General features: G+C 49.2%; 1 protein-coding gene across 2 annotated transcripts in view; it reads right to left on the bottom strand.

Annotated features, from left to right (window-relative positions):
• SLIT3 (slit guidance ligand 3) overlaps window positions 1–20,505 on the bottom strand; it is a 598,007-nt gene that overhangs the window by 116,624 nt on the left and 460,878 nt on the right. For both annotated transcript variants that reach the window (XM_034656754.1, XM_034656755.1), the window contains 2 exons: window positions 12,567–12,638; window positions 6,554–6,717 (listed from right to left, as the gene is read on the bottom strand). In XM_034656754.1, the coding sequence (XP_034512645.1) occupies window positions 6,554–6,717; window positions 12,567–12,638 (236 nt within the window). The remainder of the gene's footprint in view (window positions 1–6,553; window positions 6,718–12,566; window positions 12,639–20,505) is intronic.

Genomic DNA, 20,505 nt, shown 5'->3' with positions numbered 1-20,505 from the left:
GGGGGGGGGCTTGAGTTCTGAGGGCCCTGGGCTCTGGTTGATAGGATCAGCCATAGAGTGGAGGGATGGAGTGGCTGTTGGGTGGATGGGACTTTCATGCCTGAAGCTCAGGTCTTTCTGCCACAGGTCAGTGTCAGCAAAGACTATCCGCCCAGTCCCCTGGGGCTCCCTCTGAGCCTTGCTCACCTGCACAGGTAAGGGTGTCCTAGGCACTCCGCCTAGCTCTGTGAGCAAATCCCTCCTTCCCAGCCTTTCCCGTGTATGTATATTGAGAGTCATGGGGGTGGTGCCGTGACTGTGGATTTCCAAGGGGGACAAAGGAAACACCCACCTTTCTACCCAGGAAATTCTAGGAGTACTGTAGAAGCTGAGAAGCAGAGAGGAATGGGAACAGAATGTTTTGATCGGGGTAGAGAGTCTCCACCCATCTTTGAAGGGAGGGGACGATCTGGGCCTGTGTCTGCCTACACGCACTGCGTGCTCCTGTTGTAGGAACACGTGCCCATGGGGCCCACGAACGCTCACCGTCCCCAAGCAAGCCTGCCTGCCGCTACCACCTCCTCCTCTTCCCGGCAAAGAAAGCAGCTTAAATCAGAGTGTAGCGATTCACTAGTGCACAGAACCCCTGTAACCTATGTTCGGAGATGTTTCGAGATGAACGTGGAGTGCGTGTGGACTCGCTCTTTGTTTTTAAATGGGTGCCCAAGCTAACTGCCCTAGGATCTCTTTTAATGGGACAAAAGTGTTGCTGCCCTGAAGTGGACAGAAGTTCTCATCCAGAACAGGGGGACAGGGCTACGGGCCAAGTACCTGTCTGCCCTTGGGCCCTGTCTCCCCTTTCTGAATCACCACTTTAGCTCAGGAATTTCAAACTGGAACCAGAGCCACCTCCATGCCACACAAGGAGGAAACAGAGATGTCCCGTCTTCTGGTGTCTCCTGACTCCCCGGACTGTGGCCTGATGTCTTGAGGGAGGGCAGGGCAGAACATGGGGCAGCCGAGGGGTTGGCCTTTCCCTGCTCTTCCTTGATCGTCAGGCTGCTCTTTCCCAGCTGGGGCAGGGGCCCGCAATGAGCATGAGGGTGGGAATGCATCCCCAGCTAGACCTGTCATCGGAAGTGCCTGTGACGGCTGGCGTGGACAGTGATCGCGTCATCCTGTCTCTGCTGACTGCACCACATGCCCTCCAGCCTGAGAGAGAAAGAGGAGCGATGACTGGGGAGACTGGCTCCTGCCCAACTGCCTCCTCAAATTTGTTCTTCTATTCAGCATCACGCCAAAAATGGACAGGCCTAAGTCGTGTGCCCAAGTGAATAGGGCAAAGGTCACCGAACTTCAGACCTAGAAAGGAGACCTCACAGAGATGGTGAGGAAACCATCCCTTGGAGGGAGAGTACTTGTCCAGGGACACAATGGTGGCCAAACTAAGAATGACGTCATTCTCATAATAGCAGCTAACGCTATGGAATGTTTCCCATGTGCCCGATACTGCATCAAGTGCTTTGCATGCACAATCTCGCTTGGTTCTCGCAACACCCGTGACGTAGGTCCTATTATTAATATTATTTCCATTAATTAATATTAATATTACCATTCCATCGGTAGATGAGGAAAGGGAAAAATAGGGAGGTCAGGCAAACAGTCCAAGATCACGGAGCTAGTGAACAACAAAGTTCTAAAATTTGGTCCAATGCTATTTGTACCACCTCCTCTACCATAAAGACACCCCCAATGCCTCTCTTTATTGCCATGACATGGAAAACCACCAGAGTCTGGGTCTCAGGAGGTAGGAAGAGGAGGCTCAGGGGCCAAGACACACACTGTGTAAGCTACGCTGGAGATGGCGGGACACTCTTGTTAGAGCTGTGTTTATTTCTTCCTGTCTTTAAAAGGACTTCCACCCAGCAGAGTGCACAGAACTGAAAAATCCAATGGCCTTGTGAGGATGTGGAAATAAATTAATTCCAGCATTCAAATTAAGCATCCCTGTTGGCCTCTGGCCTTTCAAAAGCCAACAACAGACTGCAATGACAATGGGACTTGAGCAATTATGATGAGAATATAAATGAACGTGATTTAAATACCAGAGGCGTGATAATTTTAGGAATGGCTAAATAAACCTAATCATCTCATTCTTGCAATGTCCAATTATGGTGTTTTAATTAAAACCTCCTAAGGAGCTGGGTGGCTAGTCGTGGCTTACCTTAATTATCTTTATACTTAGTAACTAGTCCCAAATTAAAAAAAAAAAAGTAGGGGAAAGTTTCTTGTTTCCAGGGAGATATGCCTATTTCATTTTAACAATAAATGAGGAAGGGTTTCTTGAGACGCTTTAAGGAGCAAGTATTGTTCTAGGCATTGGGGCACCTGAAAAATATCTGATGGGAGCCCTTTGTCCTAGAAGATAAGATTGATCTTCAGGAAAGGGTATCTCACACTCAAAGGCTGTGGGCAGGTAAGTGTGAAATAGGTGGACAAAACCAATGAATACAAAGATGTTTAAAGGAAAGAGATAATTGACTCAAGAGGTCAAATATTCAACTAATACCCTTGAACTACAAATTCTGACTAGTAGAAACTTCTTCAGATTAAGGCACCAGAAAATTGATGTATGGAAGATAAAATCCTAGAGCTTAACCCCCAACATAAACCTTTTAGGTAAGGATGGGAAAACAAAGCAGAACGAAACAAAACTTGCAACTCACGTGAGTCAAGTAATGGCCAAAGTAGAACTTTTCTCTGGTCTGTTACCATGAGCTCGGTATCAAGTCCCAGTCTGGTTTAGGCAACTAGCAGCAGGGACCACAGACTCTTCTAGTCCTAGGGCCCTAACCTTCCTCTTTAAAACTAGAAAAGTTCACAGAGAAATCCTTGCAGCAGTGACTGAAGGAAACCAAGCAGTCCAGTTGTATACTGACGAAAAACGTTAATGAAAAATAAAATATGGTCTCCCACCCTTTGAAAAATTCCCAGGTGTCTCCTTACAGGAAGAAAATAAATACCTTCGACTGGAAGGGTAAGTTGACAGAGGAGATGAATTTTTGTGTGCCGCTAGCAAATTCTGGGTTAGCAGGAGCCATAGGGCGCCTGTAGCCAGGGCTTCCGGGGAGAAGAGGCCTGGCTTCAGCCGGCTGGATTTAATTCACAGGGAGATAGCAGGGACTTGAACAGGCAGGGCCCTCCCAGGCTGAGCGAGATAAAGCTCTTCCCTATCTCTGGAGTCATGTGTTTGGTGAATTTTTTGATACGGTTTAAGGGCCCCGGAAGGTTTTCTGATGCTTCTCTGACAGGGGCCACTGGTGATGAAGTTACATGCAGGGATGGCTAAATTGGCGCCCATGCCTTTTTTTCTCCTGAGCAGCCGACCTCTATCTTTACAGAGATGTTCTAACTCCTGCCTCTCTCGACGGAAGTCCTCCTCCGGTGAGTTACCGGGGGAAGAGCTTGAACAAGGAACACTGACGCTTTCGCAGTTTACAAGCAGTGGGATCGGATTCACAGCACACTGCCTCACACGGAAGCCTTGTGGGCTCTGCCATGGCTGGAGCCTGCACGCTCCACGGTAGGGTGTGTGTGCGGGGGGCACGGTCAGGGCGTGAAAGCAGCCCTCCTTGTTGACCTCCTGAGGGTGCACACACGGCGTCGTGCTCCATTCGGCTTTCTCTGGCAACCCTTTAACACAGTCTCACAAACTACCTTTAACAGTTATTAAAGAGATCGCACCTTCTGGAGGGGGGCTCCTCCTGCACCCCACTAAGACAGCAGTGTTTCATTCATCAGGGACATTCAATTCAGCCAACATGATATCTCACTGAGGCCCTTGCAGAATGCGACTCCCTGCACAGAATTCTGTTTTTAACCCAGGAGAGCCTGGACAGGATCAAAGAATCCCTTCCGCAGAGGGGTTCCCACATGTCACTCGCTAAAATTTCTACTACTGCTGTGGGGGTGCAGATTAATAGCACATTCATGTCCGGGGTCCATGGGCCAGAGTCTTATGTCCTCAGAAACACCTGGCTTCCTACTACGGAGCGTTGGGGGTCACCCCAAGCCTGGGCTTGATTGACATAAACAGGGGAGGTGAGAGCAAAGCTCTTATTTAACTGTTAACCCGCCTGCTAGATGGAGCCTTCTCGAAGCAGGAAGATTTGGGGCACTAGCACTTCCAGGGCCTAGGAGGGCCAGCCTCATGCCCTGGGGCTTGGATCCTGACTGCAGACGGGGGAAAGCAAGTTGCCACTCCTTTGATGGGAGGGCGCTGTCCTGACGAAGTGGTATCATGTTCGCGCGGAGCTGGGAGCCTGGCACCCACCTCTAATGATGTGTTTTAACATTCTCTCTAATTAGTTTTTCTCACTAGCTCTTGGATGACTCCTGCACTCTATAATTATTTCTTTCACTGGCACTTATGCCGATATTGTACTTTTTGCCTAATAATTACTGTAATTACAGTCAGTATATGTGAGTTGGGTGCCTGTGTGATAAACGGTTTTATTATATGTGTTTGACGGGAAGTGATTTCTGAGTGGGTGTCTATAGGAAATTATTAAGGTACTGCTCCGAGACATGTTAAAATGTTTTTGGATAATAAATAACTTGATGAAGTAGTAACATGACGAGAGAGCGGCAGGGAGCGGGATGAAGTTGAATTAAAAAAAAAATCTTCCATGTTGCCAATGCAGCCTACGAGCAGAAGGGGGCCCGTTTGCAGCACACGTGGGGCTCCCGGCTGCCTTCAATTCTGAAAACAACGATGGTCAAGAAATGTGACGCAGAAGATATGAACGGACACTTTTCCAATGAAGACATACAAATGGCTAACAGACACATGAAAAAATGTTCAAAATCATTAGCCATCAGGGAAATTCAAATCAAAACCACACTGAGATACCACCTTACGCCAGTTAGAATGGCAAAGATAGACAAGGCAAGAAACAACAATTGTTGGAGAGGATGTGGAGAAAGGGGATCCCTCCTACATTGTTGGTGGGAATGCAAGTTGGTACAGCCACTCTGGAAAACAGTGTGGAGGTCCCTTAAAAAGTTAAAAATTGAACTACCCTATGACCCAGCCATTGCACTACTGGGTGTTTACCCCAAAGATACAGACGTAGTAAAGAGAAGGGCCATATGCACCCCAATGTTCATAGCTGCATTGTCCACAATAGCCAAATCATGGAAGGAGCCGAGATGCCCTTCAACAGATGACTGGATTAAGAAGCTGTGGTCCATATATACAATGGAATATTACTCAGCTATCAGAAAGAACGAATTCTCAACATTTGCTGCAACATGGACGGCACTGGAGGAGATAATGCTAAGTGAAATAAGTCAAGCAGAGAAAGACAATTATCATATGATTTCTCTCATCTATGGAACATAAGAACTAGGACGCAATAAATGAAGCATCGAACTTTGCATCAGAATCCGGGGATGTACTGTATGGTGACTAACATAATATAATTAAAAAAAAAAGAAAAAAAAGAAAAAAAAGAAATGTGAGGTATGCAGTCCCTCCCCTCCCATCCCAGCGCTGAGCTCCCTGTGCTTCCTCCTTCCTGCAGGCCAAGCCCCTAAGATCAGCCTTCAGAGGCACTGGGCTCCTGTTCCAGCACTGGGTTTATGGAAATCGGAACACCCCTGTGAGAAACTCCTCAACTGAAGACTTGGTTTTTGAGGCAATTCAGGGATTAGCTCTATTGCTTTGCCACCAGAAGGAGGGCGTTGGTAGGAGTGGAGGGTGTCAATGAAAAGTAAAAACGAATAAGCAAGCTTGGAACCGAGGACTCGGTTTAAAAGCCACTACATCCTCTGGGGAGATCTTGGGTCACTAAGCTGCCTCCCGTCCCTGGAGGTCTGTGCGGCCTTCCGCTCTGTCTGCACAGTTCTGTTTTCTGTACTACGCAGCCTGTGCTCCCATTACACTTCAATTACCCACAGATCAAACTCTTATGTTTGCTCAGCACATTTTGTGGGCCCACTAAACTATAATAATTAAGCTCCACTTATTAGCTCTTACCAAGTGCTGTGTATTATGCTAAGTGCTTTCTATGCATTATTTCATTTAATCCTCCCACCCATCCCTAGAGTTATGTACTATGATTTTTCCATTCTGCAGACATGTGGTAACTTGCCAAAGTCACACACTACTAAGGGGCAGAGTTAGGGTTTCCAGCCAAGGAGGCTGACCCCACCACCTCCATTAACTTGTCTCTCAATTTCTATGAGCAATTTGACAACAGGTATGTGTTTAGGAAATGCTAAACAATGTACTTAACACATGTTAATTTTCTTAGCATCGATGGAGGAGGAAGCTTAACAGAAAGTGATTCATGACTTCCTTGAGCAGTTTCCTTTACTCAATGACAGGAACTTCTTCCTCAGAATCCTTCGGGGTACCCCAGAGTCCAAGTGACTATGGAGTGCTGGGGGAGCTATGAGATTCCACACCCAGCTCTGGGCTGGGCGTGGGTTCATGCCCAGGGTGATGTCAGGGAAGGCTCTGCGGTGGGTGAGTGACAGTCCAGAGGAAAGAGGGGTGGGGCAGGCTCACCTGGGCATACGTACTCCTTCTTCTGCACATCCGCCACATTGAAGCCCCTCAGGTGCACAGGAGCCATGCAGAGTGTGAACTGGCCAATTGTCCGCCGCTGTCGCAGCCAATCCGAGAGCCAGGCCAGGTGGCAGTCACAGTACAGGTGGTTGGAGTGGAGGCGGCTGGGAGAGGGAGGGACAGAGGTAAGATGCTGTCATAGCATGAAGTGAACAGAGCAGACCAAACCCCTGGGCCCCTTTGCCCGGAGTGATAATCCTCAGGAGCCCAGGGAAGCGCTTCCCTCTGCACTCGGGAGTTATCACGGGAACCTCAGCCCTTTCATTGCCAAACTACAAATGACTGTTATCTTCACATGCAGGCCACATCCAATGGATGCCTCCGGGGTTGAGCAAGTCCCCATTTCTTAATAGTAATTCTACCCCCCTTTTTTTTTTCCCCCACTCAAGAAAGCCTCAGCATGTAGGAGGAGAGTGACATTATTAAAGCAATGGTTCGGATGCAAGTCAAACTTCCGAAGAGGTGACTTGGTTGCAAATTTCAGTGCTGTAGTTAGCCTGGGTTCCAGATGGCTTGAAACAGCTCCTCAGTCTCAGTGCCTCAGTCTATAGTGGCACTGTGGCCAAGACCTGCCATTGCCTGCACTCTTTTTCCTTCATTTCCTCCCTCCAGTGAACGAACCCTCACAGGGAATGCTGGAGAGCTTGTATGCACTAGGCCAGGGAGCAGGGCATGCAGGGAAGGGTCCTTTTTGAAGGGTGCATCTTCTCTCCACTCACCCCCATTTAAAGATTTTATTCATTTGAGAGAGAGAGAGAGAGAAGCAGGCTCCCCGCTGAGCAGGGAGCCTGATGTGGGACTACATCCCAGGAGCCTGGGATCCTGACCCGAGCGGAAGGTAGGTGCTTAACGACTGAGCCACCCAGGTGCCCCTACACACCCCCATTTAAATAAGGAGCTGCCCATTCCAGACTCCCAGAGCCCACAGCAATGTCTCCACAGTGCCCTCCTCTTCTTCCCAAGTTAAATTCCACCAGGTGTGTTTGCTATTCTGGTCAGGTACCCCTGGAGAGACTCCCTAACCGGTTCCCAGACTCTTCGGCCTCCCCCTGCAGTAGGTGTGACTCCAGCTCAATTTCTTGCCTCTGAGTCAGAGTTGCTGGTGGGAACGGCATATTCCACTGCTGAAAGGAATCCCGTCTGGTTAAATGACTGGAATTGCCTTTCCATTAATTGGGGGGGGGGACTGAGGATATCTAGGGACTTCTACAGCTTCTTCCCTGAGGTTTTTCTATCAGGGGCTTCCGATTTCCATATTCCCCACAACCCTAGGTCATTAGAAGTGGTGGTAGGTAAGTTTTAGTCACATCAGCTTATCACACACTTGGGTTTCTGATGCAGATTTCAAATGCGCCATCCTGGCCTGCTAATCAGCCAGCAGTATCTTGCAACTTTCAAGTACTCTGTGTCAAGCTGATTAATACCAAGTGGAGGCCTGAGGCAGTGGCTCGGGCTACCTCCATGCCTGAAATGGAGAGTGCTGAAGGGCTCTTGACCTCACTTCAAGAGCGTAAAGTCAGCATGGCTCAGCATTGGCCACGTGCAGCTAACTTGAAGGGTGTGTGCTGGCGGAGCCTTCCTGCCATGGCGTGGGTGCAAACCTTGGTCAGGGCCACTGGGGGCCTTGACAGCCTCGGGGGGTCCCACATCCCATCATATCTGACCAACTAAATGAGCCCATACCCATGCAGAAGGCAAGGTTTTTTTCTGATAAAAAATTTTGAAAAGATTTTTATGATTTTGTTTCCAAACGATTAATTTTGATGTTGTAACGTTCTTTTGGATTTCAGTCGATACTTTAAAGGTGAACACATTTTCATAGGCTCCTAGGCCCAAGACACCGTGCCTCTAAAGGGCCCCAAGCACTTCTCCGAGTTTCGAAGAGCAGACTCCTATGCTGCTTCCCCTTCATCCGGCACTTCAGGAAGAGGGGCCGCAGGTGGGCTGGGGTCGGGGAGGCACAGTCCTAAACTAGGGGAGGAACATGAAGGAGATGAGGGAATTCCTTTTCTATACTGGGCCTTCTTGGGAAATTTCAGCATGAGTGAAAATGCTCTGTTTCCTGACCTATCAGTGAGTTGTAGAGAGAGACAGACAGACAGACAGGAGGGAGAGAAGGTGGAGGGAGAGAAACAGAGAAAGGGAAGGGAGAGAGAGGGTGAGAGATGGGGTGTTGGATCTGTGGCCAGGAATAGACCACTGGGTGTAAAGGCTGCCTAGGGAAATGGCGATGGTGACAAGTGACAGTCGTAGTGACAAGGGAGAGCAGAGGCAGGCTGCAATGTGGCCGCACAGGCTGAGGTGCTGGGTACTTCTGTGTGCCAGGAGGGTCAGAGTCCTCTCGTGAGAGTCTGGCTTCTAGGAGGGAAGGCAGTTGCCTTCTTTGGCAGCGACGTGTGGAAGCTGAGCAAACGGGTTCCCATGAAGCACGGAGCACGCACCCACAAGGTAGATCGATGTCGACAAATTCCCATCAGTTCCAATCAGGGGTAAGAGATCAATGGAATGACAAAAGTGAGGTTTAGGGTAAGTCAGATCCTTATTAAGCGGATTAATTTCTGGGGTAAGAAAATGTTGGACGTTTTCCTTTTGGAAGATGACATTAGGTTGGTTCTTTCTCAACCCCTGCCAGGCAGCCCCAAGCTACCTTTCTTCCTTACCTTCCTACAGATGGTTCCTAACCCTCTGTCTGCCTTTGTGGTGATTCCTCCCCTTCCAAGTGGGACCATGGAAAAGAGGTGACCACAACTGACTTGGAAGCCACCTGAAGGCTCTTGTCAAAAGCCCAGGGCAGTGGACAGGCTCAGATCCCCCAGCCCCGCTGGAATTTTACCCGCCGGAAGTGCTGGCAGAGTCGAGCGGGCAGATTCTTCCCCGCTCCAGCCTTTCATGTCATGTCTGGGAGATCAAATTGAGCAGTATCATCCCAAAAACTAATATTGAAAGGAAAGCAATCACGCTGATCATGAAACGTGAGCCTGGATACTGCTAGGAGTATTCCTAATCTCCTCCAGTGAGAAGAAAAATTATTTTATTTACTTTTCATAATTTTGGTGAATTGGGATAGCAATGACCTGGGGAGAGGTGGCTTCCAGTGGCCTTTCAGCCATGTGGCAGCTCAGGTGTCCCCTTCCTCGGCTCACCTGGTACACACTCTTCTGCTTTTGTTTCTGCTGAATGGGATGAGCTCAGTCTCCCATGTCAAATTGCCCAAACCTGACATTGGCTCTGTGCTTTCTGACCCTGACTTTGGGCAGTGATTTAACTCAGGGCCTCAGTGTTATGATCTATAAAATGGGGATTATTAATGGTGCCTCCTTCCCAGGGCTGTTGTGAGGATTGAAACGATTCATGAGGAGTGCTTAGCACAGGGCCCTGCACACTATTAGCCATCAAAGTAATGTCTGCGGTTATTACTGTCATGAGGAGACTGGCTCCACACTTCTGTCTCCTCCCAACCCACAGCCCTTCCTGTACCAGTTCTTACTTAGACACCGAGGCATCAAGGTGCCTAGGTGGTTCCTGCATGTATTTCTGCAATCTTTTGTTGATGGAAACACCATATTCCATGTTGGCAAAACCACCTTCACAGAAGATAAGGTGAATGAATACAAATGCCAATTTGTAAAAGGTGCCATTTAGCCACAGGCGCTAAATTAAATTTCCAGCAAATCCTTTTAGAGAGGGGCAGTGTTCATTTTCTATAAAATGTGGCTTTCTGAATTAAATATAAAAGCTTTCCTTTAGAAATCCCATTTATGACTTCCTTCCTCTCTCCTCTTCCCCCCTCCCCCAGCACCCGTCTCCCCCCACCCCCACTTTAATTACAGCGAAGGGGGATTAGTCAGTGCAAGTCTCTGGGGAGTTCTGTACAGAGCCGTCTCTGAAATTAAACTAAAGAGAAAGTGGCAGCAGGCACAGAGCAAGGAGAACAGATGAGATTGATTGATTGATCTGAACTCATCAGATGAGTGTTCAGGACCACAGGGAAGGATGACAACAGAAACAAGGAGAAGAAACTCTTCCATCCTTCTTTCCTACCTGGGGCAGCCAAACAAGGTATCTGAGATCCAGACCCAGCTCCCCGCCGGGCCCCATCCTGTGGACCCAGCACAGCTTCTGTTATTGCTGCTCCAAGATGGAGAATAAGAGGGGAAGGCAAAATCATGGAGGAGCAGCCATGGGAGCTGGGCTGCGGGTTTGTGCAGGTGAGGGCCATTTTTCTTCTATTCAACCAGCCTGTCTGGGGAGATGCGGGCCCTGCACCAGGGGGTTTGCTTTTGGCTTCCTGGCCGGAAGCCCTGGGCATGCTCTCTGCAGATCATTCGTGGCTTAAGACCCCATGGTTTCTCCTTAAAAGTCCATTATGGCACCATCCCATCTCAAAGGGGAAGGAAAAGGATGGATTTTCTTGATGGAATTATGCTATGAGCTGAGGGATTGAAGGGAGAAATGGGGAGCAACGACGGACACTGGACCCAGATTCTTCCTCACAGTAACTGGTATCTGTTGAGTGTGCACCATGACACAGCCCTCTACCTGCTAGTTCACCGCACTCTCACAACTGTGAGACAAGCATTACGAATTCACTGTCCTTGCAGGGCAGAGAGATGAAGAGACTTGTCCAGAGTGAGTGGCAGTCAGAGCTCGCCTTTAAACTCAGGTCAGCTCAGGGAGATCCACGCTGTTTCTTTATACAGTGCTTCGTTGGTCTTGCTTCCTTCCCTGCCCCCAAGACAAGGTCACTCTCTCACTCATGCAGGCCTTCTCAGATGTTATGAGCATCAGAATCTCCTGGGGGACTTGCTACAACCCACCCCCACGGATTCTGATTCCATGGATCTAATCTTATTCCATGATGCTAACGCTGCTTGTCCAGGGACCCACACTTAGGAACCACTGTTCTAAGGATTTTAAAATCTCTGTGGATTCCCTGCTGCTCAGGGGCCGCTGATTAGCTGGTTGCTTGGAACTTTCAGTCCAGATTTCTGGACAGAGTGACGATAACAGTACCAGTCAGTATCATTTATCCTCTACTCCGTGCCGGGCACTGCACGGATCTCATCTCATCTCATCTGATCCTCCCCACCGCCTCCATTTATAGAGGAGAGGACAGAGGTCCCAGAGCTGACAAAGGGCACAGCAGGAATTCCAGCCCTTTGCCTTGGCCCTATGTGTATTTTAGCTGAAAGCTCTTGGGGGCTGGCTCTCCACTTCCACTGTAGTGCAAACACCAATGACGTTCCACCAACACAAGAAAACCATCCATACGAACCCCTTTGCCAACAGAGTCCATTGGCAGAGGAACTTACAGAAGGTTTTCTGGTTGAGAGGAGAGGGAACTCCCCAGGTAATAAAGGCACTCGGACTGCTCTCTGTGTGGGGTGTTGTGGAGAAATTTGCTTACTGAGTACACAGAAAAGGCTGGAGCCTACCCCAAAATTAAAGGTCAAGAACAAGTTCCTGCATTCTATCCGAATATCATCAAGGGAACAGGGGAGTGTGTTGGGTTTGGGCGGGACTAAGGCTCCCACTCCTCCATGGGACACAGAGGGGAAAACATGACCACGGCACTATGATAGAATTGCCAGTGGCAGGTGACATCAGCTCAGGAAAATAGTGAATCAGTATGTCCCAGTTGTCTATGTTCTGTGACAATGTAACACTAATAAACTTTCCATCAAGGTGGAACACACAAATTCCCCCGTCCTAGGGTAAAGAGAAATGAGTCTGTCCGCCGTGGAATCGGGGTTCAGAACCGTGGATGACACTGTGACGCCTCTCTCCCATCTGCGGCTCACCGATACCGCTTAGGCAGTGGTGGAAGGAGGCAGGGTTTGCTCTAGGACGCATGTGCAGAGCCAGCACAACAGGCTTCACTAGCCCGTCAGAGCGCTGCACGCGAGGCTGCACACAGGGAGAGGGTGGGGCAGAAGCAGGGACCTTTACTCACAGAGTTCGAATCTTCGGCATGTGGTTGAAGCTCGTGACCAGGATGCGGCTAATGTTGTTGTTGTTGAGGGTGCTGTGAAGGTAGAGGAAAAGGGAAATGGTTAACAAGGAAGTAGCATGGGGGGGTAGCATTAAGATGTTTCTGGAAGGTGGGGGGAGGAACAGGTGCGACCGCCAAAAGGATCATAAGTCAATAGCTAAGGGGCAGCTGGAGACAAGGGGGCAATCTTCAGATGGTAAGAGAATCCCTGATTCTTTTTTTTTTTTCAGGCAGCTCTTTCCTCCCCTCTGCTGCCCTCTCAGTACTCATGGACCCACCTGGAGCAATAATATCACTTTCCGAAATCCTACTATGTGCTGAGCGTCTCATTATGACGTCTCTAACTCTCACAACCAGTGTCAGTTACATATAACTGTCCTCATTTTTGAGAGAAGAAAACAGATACGTGTCATTTTGGTTAGGAACACACATCCCTGCTAGGTAGGTATTATCCTCGTGCTACAGATGGGGAAGCAGAGCTCCAGAGACGGGACAGAATTCTCCCAGGGACCCCTGGCTGCTGAGCTTGGGAGACAGGATGTGAACCTAGCACTATCTTGCTCCAATTTCCCTGTTCTGCCTATTGCCCATACTGCCTAACACAGGGGGCTATGTGGACAGTTTATTCTGGAAGTATGTTCTCATTAGCTCACCCCCTCTCACCCTCCCATGGGCCCCCACTGGCCCAGGAAGAAGCCTTTCTTTGGAAGCCTTCCTTGGTTAAGCAGACTTCTTTTGTTCTTGGCTCTTGGTGAATACATTACCTTTCTCTTAAAATGCCAACATTTTCTATCCCGTGCATTACTGCAGCCCCATGACCTGGTCCATGCGTGATTCACACTGAGTCTTATAAACCCTAGTTGTGCGATCTTGGGCAAATCATCAGCATCTCTCAACCACAGATTTTTCATTGGCAGAAAGAGGCAGGTAATGGGACCTACCTCATAGGCTGGTAAAAGGCTTTGTGTGCAGTACATACTCAGTAAACGGAGGCTACCATTTTACTGACATTGGTGGAGAGAATCTAGTTCCATCCTGGTCATTCCTGTTTCCCCCCACCCCAACCTACATGGTAGTGGAAATACAGCTTCATCTAGCATTGTGGCCTCTATACCCACTGCACCCAAGGGGCCTGCACAGATCCTACGTCCCCCCCACCCCCCGCACTAGGATTCCAGTGACTACACCCCCTTATCCCAGGCTATCCCTGCAATTCCCCAGGGCCAACTTAACATTTGTTTGGCTAAAAAGGCCAGAAGGAAATCCGTTTACTTAAAGACACAGAACCTAATAATTCTCCCCACTTCCTCCCATATTTTCCACGCGTCCGGTGCCATTTTAGGCTCATGGTATGGTAAAGAGGAATGCACAGACCACATCTGTGTTGCCTGCCTCTTCTTCCTCCACACTTGACCAACGTTCCCGTGCAGACACTTGGCATTTTATGAAATTGAAGTCACGTAGCTGTTCTGTTTCGTGTGGCTTTTCTTTTGTATGAAGTTTGGGTTAACCCGTCCTATCTCTCCACACCCAGGCAGCCTTCAGAATATCTCCTCTGACAAGGCTGAAGAGTCTATCACTCCACTTCCTTGGCAGGAAGCTTCCTGGGTGTGGGGACTGTGCCCCCCTAGTCCTCAATCGGATGAGGAATGCCTCTGGGGCTGAAATGATGCCTTTGTTTCCCTTTCTATCTGTCCCAGAGTTCTAGGCTCCACACTGCGGATACCTTGTTAGGGTCGTTGACTCACTACCAGATGAAAATCTGACCACCTTTCTCTCTCAAAGGCAAAGAGCAAGAAGCCTTTGCAGAAGAGTCTTCCTTCCAAGCATGCCCAGCCACTCACATCAGGTTGAGTTCACAGGCAGCCCTAATTGAGCTGAATACACAGTGCAGTTATATGCAGGGCTCGAGTGTAACTGCATCCGGCAGTAGTCCGGCAGCAATGACTTATTAATGTATTACTACACTGATATTTAAATGTGAGCTGTAATGAGGGCTATAAAACATTTACGATAATAGCAATTATTCCAGAACCAAAATGACTAAACACAGTATTCAGACTTTCCTGATTTGCTGCGTGGGGCTGGCCAGCCCGGGGATGACAGAGGGCTGCTGACCTCTCGGATGCCAATCTCCATGGCAGCTACAGGTTTTATTTCCCTGATAAACCCAGATTTATTCACTCTCCAGTCTTGGTGGTTTGTGCCTACGCTTGGAGTACGGGGCTCTACCTGGTTCTTGCACCTCTAAGTAGCCGGCTTGCAATGGAGGTGGTGGTGTCATAAACTGCACACAGTGGAGCAGCGTTGGGGAGCATGCGCCTGGAAGGCAGAGACCTGGTTCAGATTCTGGCTCTGCCACTTACAGCCGGTGCAGCCATGAGTAAGTTCTCTTAATCTCATTAGGTTTCCTCCCTTTAACACGGAGGTAATAATAGCACCAATCTCATAGAGCTTTAGTGGCGATTTAATACGATGATACTAATAACTGCCAACATTAGCTGGGAGCTTATTGTGTGCCAGGCAGGCACTGGGCTGAGGGCTTTACTTGCACCATCTCATTTAATTGCTGCCAATGCCCTATGAGATAGGTGCTTTTGTGATCACCTCCATTTCATGGAGGAAGCAAGCCAGACTCCAGGAATGACCCCTGGATTGGTTGTCTCCTGCTAGAAAAACAGATTACTAAAAATTTTGTGGCTTCAAGCAACGCAATATGGAGGTCAGAAGTCTAACGTGGGTTCACAGGACCTTGTTTCTTCTGGAGGCATCAGGAGGAGAGTGTTTCATTGTCCTTTGCTGCTTGTCCTCAGCCTGTGGTCCCTTCCTGCAGTACTCCGACCTCCTGATTCTATTGTCACATCTCCCACTGTCCACTGTGACCCCCTCCCCGTTATGAGGAGGCTTGTGAGGGCATTTAGAGCCTAACTAGATAATACAGGATAACCTGCCCCTCTCAGATCCTTATCTAGTCACATCTACAAAGTCCCTTTTGCCAGATAAGGTAACATTCCTGAGCTCCTGGGATGAGGACGTGGACATTTTTTTTTGGAGAGAGGGGCCTTATCCAGTCACCACCATGCCCTGAAACAAAGCACACTTGTGAGCACACGGTCTGGCTCACGCGCAACACTCAGGAACGCCTAGCTGTGTTTCTTTAGTCTTTTATGGTTTACAATATGCTTTCACATTCACCTCATTTGATATCTGTAGAACTCTGGGGTTGGAATTCTTATCCCCATCTTATAGGTGAGCGACTTGAGGCTATGAAGGGATGCCCAGGGTAGCACATGAGCCCCTGGGGGGTTCGGGAATCACTGTTCTCTCTTTACACCACAATTTCTCCCAACATACCCACTGCCTCCTGTTTTCAGGGCCAGTTTGTTGCCCCAGCATGGATGCTCTCTGTTACGTCCACCCTGGCACCCAGAGCTAGACAGAACTGCACAAGTGTCGCTTGCTCTATACACTTCTTGAGAATGGACCAACAGGAAAGTAAACGGTTGGGGCTGACAATGACCCGCCACTGGATGGCTGGCCCAGATGAAGGTGCGGGGACCTCACCACCTCATCTCCTGGAGGAGTTCTGCCAGTTCCACAGTCTAGCTTCCACCTCACTGCTCTGCTTCTTGGGAACTACTTTGAGAAAATACAGGTTACTCCAAGTCACCCAGGTTGGAGGTTTTTCTCCAAATAAATGCTCCCAATTCAAGATTTTCCATCAGGTGTCAAGATCAATCTCAGGGTCAAATTAATTCTGTAAGACTTCAGAACTACTCTGCACGCCCCCCCCCCAACTTCTGCACCATCGCAAGCAGCTAAATGGGCATTTCAGTATAAACTAGAAATAAGGCCGTTCCCCCGCCCCCCGTGAGGTTTAAAGACAGTCTGCCTACTTCCCGTGTAAAACCCTTACCTGTTATACTGTATATTGAGACTAAGGATGACCTATATACTGTGCAATCACTCTTCTGTTTTGTCATTATCAGAACATAAATGTTTAATGAAGAAGGATCATTTTCCATATTAAAATGATCCATGTGGACAAAGCTGCTTTTACCAATGGACCCCATTCTCTCTCAATGGTGAGCACCAGAGGGAGGGTATTAAACTTTTTCCCCGGGCCACTAAGGAATTCATTGCTCCTGGGGAGCACAAATAGAACCTCAGTACCCTGAACAAATGTGCTTGTGTTCTCAGCTAAATACCGTGGTACTGTGACAAGACAAGGGCTCTCCAGTACTGAAGAGTGCACGAGGAAGTTGTGCACATACGGGTCTGTTCCAGGGGATGACAAACTACTGCCCACAAGTCAGATCCCATCCAATACGGCCTGTTTTTGTAAATAAAGTCTTAGCCACCCATTCATGTGTTGTCTATGGCTACTGCTTCTGAGTTACAACAGCCGAGTAGACACGACAGAGACCAAAGGGCTGGCATAGCCTAAAACAGTGACATCTGCCTTTTTATAGAAAATGTTTGCCGATCCTGGTTACTGTAGAACTGGGAAGCTCCAGTCTTGCCTTTGTCAGTAATTATCTGTGCTGTGCTGGGCAAGCGGCTTAACTGTTCGGTAAGATGAGGGGAGTAGGTCAGAAGCTCTCAAAACACTGGTAGGAAAGCCCAAGTAGTAACTGGTAGGGCTGGGAATCAAACGCAGGTGGTCTAACTCTGGAATCCACACTCCTGGCCCGCATCCCAGTCCCAACTGGAAGATGGGTCCCCCTGCTTCCCGAACATACAATGTTGTGAAAAAATCAGAGCCAAAGAGAAGGCCTCGTTCGAGGGACAGGGCAGGTGAATCCACCTTGGGTTGGGTGTGGAATGAACTTGGGTAGCGGTTCTCCAAGTGTGGTCCCCAGACCTGCAGCATCGTGTGGGAACTTGTCAGACGTGTGAATCTTCAGGCCCCACTCAGACCTACTGAAGCAGCATCTCTGTCCCAGTCTTGTGTGTTCTTTTTTGTTTTTGTTTTTTTAAAGATTTTATTTATTTATTCGACAGAGATAGAGACAGCCAGTGAGAGAGGGAACACAAGCAGGGGGAATGGGAGAGGAAGAAGCAGGCTCATAGCAGAAGAGCCTGATGTGGGGCTCGATCCCATAACTCCGGGATCACGCCCTGAGCCGAAGGCAGACGCTTAACCGCTGTGCCACCCAGGCGCGCCCCAGTCTTGTGTGTTTTAACAGACCCGTCATAGTAGTCTCATGCAAGCTCAAGTTTGAAAACCACTGAGCTAGAGAAAAAGCTAAGAGTAGAGCCTTTACCTAAGTATAGAGGACAGTTTATCGGCTACCTTCTTGCTGACTCTGGGACCGACAGTCTCTTCTGTGGAGGGCATGGTGTTTCCCTGCTTAGAAAGAAGCCCAAGTTCTGCAATAGTGCACTGCCCTCAAAGTAGGCTGCTGCAATCGCCCCTGGAAAGCTCCAACTTGGCATGTGCCCCTGGCTCCCCGCTGTTCTCTGCTGAGTGGTGAAGTGTGGCTCTCCCTCACAGCCCTCAAGATAGCCATCTCTGGTCTGGAGGAGCTAAGTCCAGCTGCAGCCACACCACCCTGGCAACCTTAATAAGGCTGACATTTCCCTCTGTCTCCTCCGATTAGGCCATCGCTTTATCACTCTGTGCTTTCTTGGCTCTGGGTGTAATCTGCGTGTTGTGTGTCCATAACACTATGTAATTGGCTCTAATGCAGCAATATTATCTGTGAGCATGTATCACATAATTGCATCCACAGTAAGTGCCACTGCAGACTCCCAGCGTGCCAGCCTTCCTGGGACACTCCTCGAGCCCCTCCGCTTCCCCTCCGTGCAGGTGGGCATCCAGACTCCTCAGGTCGGATAAGCCCTCTTGGAAGATGGGCCCGTTCATCTCTTGTCTCGAGGCAGGTTGATCATTCCTCACGTGTAGGTAAATAAGGTGGTTCCCTCCTTAACACGCCCCAGGAAGGAGACTCTTGGTGAGTCATCAGCAGCCACGGCAGCAGAATGTCTTTCTCGAACGAGCTTGGAGGTGCCCTGACCGGTACTGACAAATGCCAGCGTCCAGTGGCCAGCCCTCTAAGCCCCGAAGATGGAACTTCTCCAACAGGGCCTGTATTGAATTCACAGGGGCAGACACAGACCAAAGTAGGCGGCAGCATTCTCTGAGGAGCAGCTGAGAGCAAGTACTGTGGCTGGACCCTGCAGGAAGGATCTAAACTGCTGGTCTGGGGAGTGAGAAGCACGGGGGGATTCTGGCAGCTGTGGCCTCAAAGGGAGGGGCTGGGGGCTCACTGCCGCCTCTCCCTCTTGCTGGCTCGGACAGGGAGAGAGGAATGAGAACGAGGATGCTCTAGGTGTCTGCTCTCTTCTCTGGCCTGCATGTCAAAGCAGGGCTGGCTTGTCTTGGTCTTGCTTGGTGGCTGCTGACTGACAGCCACCGTGGCCCCAGGAATCAAGGCCTATTACTGATGACCAGGCCCTTCCACATGCTCCTAGGTCCTGGGAATATGAATGCGTTGGCTGGCTCAGTCCATTATAATGTGTGTAGGTGATGTCTCTTTGTGGATGTGGCTGCACACACCAAATGCCCACTGGGGTTAAGGGAGGCATCCCCAAGTCTTTCTCCCAACCCCAAATCTCTCCCCAACTCAATGGCTCTGTCATTTCTGGAGGAAGCTCCCCTCCTATCACCCAGCGGCACGATGTTCCGCTTTGGCTGGAAGCTCTAGGAAATTCCAGGAATCAGGAAGAATGTACAATGATGCATCCTTTGAGAAAATCTAAACTGAATGTTATAGGTTCCGCCATGAACTCTCTGCCTTCTAATCAGCGAGACTAGTAAAGTATATTGCTTTGAGGTGAGCTTGCCAAGATCTTCCAGTAAAGATGTCAGTAAGAGCAGTAACAACACTGACACTAATTATTAAGGATTCGCTATGTACTGGCACCGGGCTGAGCACTTTTCACACATGATCTCATTTAATGCTCCCAGCAATCCTGAGGTAGACCTTTCCATTTTGGAGCCTCGAAAGATCTGCTCCGATCACAGCTGTAAAGTCATGGAGCCCATGTTCAAATATAGGGAGGCGGGATACCAGGGCCTGTATTTTTTACCATTCCCCAAAACTGTCTCTGACAGGATTATCTGACAGATGCTGGCTGTCCAATTTCCATGTCTTCCCCAAGGCCGAGCTGAGTCCTAGAGGCCAGCACTACTCTCAGCCCTCCCAGACTTCCACGTGGTCGGGGACGATGGTGTTTGTCTCACCGCCAAGGCTGCTCAAAGGCAGTGGTAGCATCACCTGACCCCCCTCGTGTCCACACAACAGAGAGCTCAGCACGGAGAGCGAGGGCGGTGGGTGAGGCTACACGGGTGAGCGGGCGATTCGGTCTCAGAGCCTTCTGAGGTCAAGGTTTGCCTAAACGAGTCTAAGTGTTGCCAGAAGCTGCCCTTACTGTTGGGTCGGTTGGTTGGAATTTTTAAGCATACCCCGCAGAACCAAGAAAACAGATCTGCTTCCTAATAAGCAAAGCTCATCTTTGGGCTGCCTGGAGCAGGTAGTCAGTCCCTGAGGGCAGATGGGGCAGGAGAATGAGAAGGACGGAGGGAGAGAGGAGAAAGGAGGGTGGGAAGCCACCTCTCGCACATTACCTGCTCCCCGAGACTATCCTGGGTGCCAGCTCTTACTGATTTCCTTGATCTCCCTGCGGACCGTTTAAATTAAAGCTCATAACCATTGTGTGGGCATATAATGAAACCAACTGATGCTGCACTGATTAGTCCATTACTCTCAACTGTTAGAAAACATAATGATCTCACAAGGGGCCTTATTCACTGACGTATAGCAGGCGAGCTCTCATTTGACACCTCAAATTAGCAGCCAAAGCAATAACAGCTGGGGTTTTTGTCTCAATATTT

Source organism: Ailuropoda melanoleuca, chromosome 3, assembly GCF_002007445.2.
Source record: "Ailuropoda melanoleuca isolate Jingjing chromosome 3, ASM200744v2, whole genome shotgun sequence".
In the NCBI taxonomy this organism is placed as follows: Eukaryota; Metazoa; Chordata; class Mammalia; order Carnivora; family Ursidae; genus Ailuropoda; species Ailuropoda melanoleuca.
Note: the sequence above shows the minus strand (reverse complement) of the source record. Positions and strands in the feature narration are given on the sequence as shown.